General features: G+C 32.7%; 1 protein-coding gene across 1 annotated transcript; it reads left to right on the forward strand.

Annotated features, from left to right (window-relative positions):
* Positions 1-787: 787 nt before the first annotated feature.
* LOC104231882 (UDP-glucuronate 4-epimerase 6-like) lies at positions 788-3,104 on the forward strand. Its single transcript, XM_009784945.2, has 2 exons — positions 788-1,235; positions 1,645-3,104. The coding sequence occupies exons 1-2, from the start codon at positions 911-913 to the stop codon at positions 2,679-2,681; spliced, it is 1,362 nt and encodes a 453-aa protein (XP_009783247.1). The 5' UTR covers positions 788-910; the 3' UTR covers positions 2,682-3,104.
* The last annotated feature ends 2,199 nt before the right edge of the window (positions 3,105-5,303 follow it).

A 5,303-nucleotide genomic window follows, 5' to 3' on the forward strand; every position in this document is an offset into this window, starting at 1 on the left:
AGTAAGATCCAAATCATAAGTAAACCAGTAACCCTATTAACAGTAAAATATAGAGAAATCTACACTGTATAGCCGCCCACCAAAATAATAACTGATAAATTTTTTCTTATATATAATATACATATTTTATACATAATTAATATATTTTTTTTTGTATATTTAATTAGGGAATATAATTATTTTAGACGGACTACCCAGAGATGTATTAAAAGACCTAGTAAAATATATTGTCGGTGACAAACGGTTAGGCCCTTCTCGGGGAAAAAACGAAAGAAAAAACAAACAATCAAAGCTGACTCATTAGGCAAAAGGAAAGAAACAGCTGAAGTAATAATAATAATAATAATAATTCAATTAAGCCAATAATAATTTATGGAATTGATCTCTGATAAATAGAGCCAGATGGTTGTTATTATTTTCAGTTTTGCTGTTGGTATTAAGCTAGTACAGTATAATAACCAAAGTTCACCACTCGAAGCACGTAAAATAACAACAACAACCACAACATACACAATATAATCCTATAAGTAAGTTTGAGAAGGGTAGAAAACACGTAACCTTGCTCCTACTTTGTACAGAAAAGACGTTAAAATAAATATAATTCAGTTTATTGTTATTACTATTATTATTGTTGTTATTTTTAGTATTTACCTATTTTAACTAATGACAAACAAATCTATATACTAAAAAAAGAATGTGGTATCTAACAAACACAATCCCAAAATTTTCTCTCCCCCTTTCTTTGGTCCACCACTCTTATTTTATCCCTCTCTCCATTCCTCAATCATTTCTCCTATTTTTTTCTTTATATAATGCTCTAATCTTCACTTCTTTTCCTTAGGGACAAGCTCAACAAAAGCAAATCCCAATACCATTCTCAGTTCCTCAATTTCACTTCATTCTTGAAACAATGGCATCTTCACTTGATACAAGCAAAGTAATGAAATTAGAGAGATATAATAGCTATATTCGAAGAGTAAATAGCTCTAAACTTATTGCAGCTTCTTCTAAGCTTCTTTTTAGGGTTACTCTTTTAGTAGCTCTTTTGTTAATTTTTTTCTTTACCATAAATTACCATCCTTTAAGTTCAGAAAATACTTCACATCATCATATTCACACCACCACTCATAACCTACTCTCCTCCGCCTTCTACGGTGGCGGCGCCGCTTGGGAAAAACAAGTCCGCCACTCTTCCACTCCTAGACGTGCCAATGGTTTATCCGTATTGGTTACAGGTTAGTAACAAATGTATAGCTTAAAGGATTTCATTTAATTTAGATCAAAGATATATAGGTGAAAATTTTAAAAATAATTATTTTATTTCGAGGGTCTATGGAAAATAGATTTCTCTGCCCTTACATGGTAGAGGTAAACTATGATGCTCACGCTCTCCGAAAATGTCATCAGCTACGTGTCGGGTCCTCCAAAAATAGTGTATTCTTGGAGAATCCGACACAAGTGCGGTAATATTTTGGAGAGTCTGAGCAACATAGAGGGTAAGACTGCATATATTCTGTCATCCCCAGACTCCCACTTGTCAGAATTAACTGAGTTTGTTGTTATTTATGTATGTTTCGAGTTGAGATTTTCAAATAAAATTGAATTTAGAGATTAAATACTGAATCTGCTTATGTTATGTTGCAGGTGCGGCTGGCTTTGTTGGTTCTCATTGTTCAATGGCATTGAAGAAGCGTGGGGATGGAGTCTTGGGAATAGACAACTTCAACTCATATTACGATCCATCACTGAAACGTGGGCGCCAGAAATTACTGGCGCAACACGAGATCTTTATCGTGGAAGGTGATATAAATGACGCCGAGTTGTTATCCAAACTATTTGACATTGTTCCATTTACACACGTCCTTCACTTGGCCGCGCAGGCGGGTGTAAGGTACGCGATGAAAAATCCACAGTCTTACATTAAGTCGAATATAGCAGGGTTCGTTAACTTGTTGGAGACGGCCAAGTTAGCGAACCCTCAACCCGCGATCGTCTGGGCATCGTCCAGCTCGGTTTACGGGTTAAATACAAATGTACCATTTTCTGAAAATCATCGTACGGATCAACCTGCTAGCCTTTATGCCGCCACAAAAAAAGCTGGTGAAGAAATTGCACATACATATAACCATATTTACGGTCTTTCTTTAACTGCATTAAGGTTTTTTACTGTTTATGGACCATGGGGTAGACCAGACATGGCCTATTTTTTCTTCACTAAGGATATGACACAAGGGAAACCAATAAATGTGTACGTAACACAAGATAATAAAGAGGTGGCGCGTGACTTCACGTACATCGACGACGTCGTTAAAGGGTGTCTCGGGGCACTTGACACGGCGGAGAAGAGCACCGGCAGCGGCGGAAAAAAGAAAGGTCCGGCGCAGTTAAGGGTGTATAATTTGGGTAACACTTCACCTGTGTCGGTGAAGAAATTGGTGACAATTTTGGAAAGTTTATTAAATGTGAAGGCTAAAAAGAATGTGATTAAAATGCCAAGAAATGGGGATGTCCCATTTACACATGCTAATGTTTCTTTGGCTTATAGAGATTTTGGGTATAAGCCAACCACAGATTTGTCAAGTGGATTAAGGAAGTTTGTTAAGTGGTATTTGAGTTATTATGGGATTCAATCAAAGGTAAATAAGGAATTAAACTCCCCTAATGATCACTCCGAAGATTAAATAGTAACTGTGGTATTCAGATCATCTTGCGCTATTTCGCCTGGATATATAATTCTGTAGTCGAATGCTTAGACATATGGAAAGCGAAAAAGATCTTTGTTTTTTTTCACTTATTTACACTTTTCTTTTTTCCCTTTTTATTGATGTATTTGAATATATTAAAGTGTATTTTTATATTTTTAGAAATTAGTTTAGGAATATGATTTTAATATACCAAGTGGGAGAAAGGAAGGCAAGTGTAGATCTGTGAAGTGGGGTTGTAATAAATATTTTAGTAGTCTTTGTTTGTATGTATAGGATTATTAGGAAAAGGAAATATAGGCTGGAATTCTGTACAAAAAATTAGTGCAGATCAGCCTCTCCATCAAATCAACAATTGTAATGAGTTGGAATAGCAATGATGATTAAATCGAGTTTCTCTTCTATGCTTTCTTTTGCTTTGTTTAATTATTTATTTGATTTTTTATTCGTGATCTTTTGAATTGTTTTTATATTTTAAAGATTAAAAAAGGAGTTTTGGCTTTTCTTTTTCTCCTTTAAATAGCAAGTTGATGGTATGAGATCTTCTAGAAGATGCATTCATTGATTGGAGATAAGTAAAATTCTCCGAAATTCATATTTACATGTGGCTTAAATGGTTCGATTTGGCCGGTTATTTTATAAATCATATTAATTTTTTAGTTACTCTATTCTTTATAACTAAAATTAGACCTTTTAAAATCGTTTCAGTCATCTCTGTTTCTCTTCGGTATTAGTACGATTCGGTTTATTTTCGATGTTTTTTCTTTAAAACATCATGAGACTCACTAGTAAAAGTTACAACGCGATAAAATGCATGCTTTGCGCTGGACTTCGGCAAAATTTTTAATGATATTTTTACTGTTTAAAAGGTGATGAATCAAGTAAACTTGAAACATTTACCAGAATAAATGTGAGATTCATCCCTCTAGTCTACATCGGCATAAAACAAATTAAGCAAAGACAAGAACAATATAAATTAAATGAACTAAAAGATATTAATCTAAATCATATGAGAAAAACTTGGATTGGCTACCCAAGATCATTGGAATACCTTACTACTCAAGATTGTAGCTAATTTAGTTTCAACAGGATTAGCAAATTAGGCTTGGGAGTTGGGACTTTGGGTGTTAATTAAGGAAAATGACATTGTATAGCCGCTCTTATTTTAAAAAATTTATGCATTTTTGTGACGACTAAATGTAAATAATTTATGTAGCAAGCTAAAAATGATATTTTCCCTTTTACTTACCTGTTGACTTGTAGCCATTTCCATAATCCAAAGGCCCAAGAAAAATATTTTAATACTTTGTTATTTTTTATGAAAGAAATTTTCATATATAATTTTACTCGGTACGGTTCAGTATTTCAATTATTTTTATAAAATAAAAAAACCTACTTAATTTATCGGTATGGTTATATGTTTATATAAAACCCTATGATTTTATCTGAAGAAATCTAATAATCGATACGGCACGATTCGGTTTAGTCAATTTTTAAAAATGCATTGACACCCCTAAATATTCCATTACATCTGCAAATCTCTTGTATAATTTAAATGACACAATTTAATTTTTTTTTTTCAATGTAATTATTTTTGACATATGATAGAATGTGGGTCAACTTCGTCTTAGAAAACAAGACTTGATTATTTTAAAACTTAAACTACAATTAATTTGAAAATTAGATACTCCGTTAGATTCTACAGATGCTAGTGTAAGAACTTTTAAAAAAATGTGTTAGGAAGTCCCACTTCAAAAGTATATTGTCTCGTATAAGTTAAGACATATAATTCATATTAATTAGAATGTAAAGGTTCATCAAATATTTATAGATCTACCATAATCATAATCATAATGTCGTTGCACAAACATATTAATTTATTAATCTAAATAATTCAATTTGGTCTAATTGAGTAAGACTTAAATAAGCAAAGCAAGAAAACTACTTTAAACCGTATCAACTGCCTATACAAACAAATTAATAGGGCTGGCAAACGGGTGGGTCGGGTCGGATATGGGTGGGTCAAAATGGATAATTTTAAAAATCGGATAAATTATCCGACCCGACCTGTATTTGAGACATATAAAAACGGGTTTATCCGGCGGATAATATGGATATTCATATTATATATAACTTCTTAAATATGATCACTAGCTTGTGAGAGAATTCCTAGTCTTCCAAACTTGAGGAACTCCAATATGAGGCTTTACAAATGTAAAAGTTAAACACATAAGTTATCCATTGTTTATCCATTTGGTTAACCATTTTCTAAGTAGATAATATGGTTCTTTATCCATATTCGACCCGTTTTTTGATGGATAATATGGATGGATAACTGTTTTCTTTTAACCATTTTACCACCTCTACAAACCAACGTGGAAAAATGACAATTTTAGTGTCCAAAACTCATTTCTATATTCTAGTTCTTTTCCCCGAATGATTTGATTTAAATATATCTAACCTTCATATGTGCGATTTGGTCCCTCAAGCGAAAGAAAAAAAAACTTTTTGAAAACTTAATTGAAAAAAAAGAAGAAGAAGAGAAAATACAAGAGATTCCTTAAAACCAAACCGAAGCTGCACATAGGATATATCAGTACT

Source organism: Nicotiana sylvestris, chromosome 10 (assembly GCF_000393655.2).
Source record: "Nicotiana sylvestris chromosome 10, ASM39365v2, whole genome shotgun sequence".
Classification (NCBI taxonomy): Eukaryota; Viridiplantae; Streptophyta; class Magnoliopsida; order Solanales; family Solanaceae; genus Nicotiana; species Nicotiana sylvestris.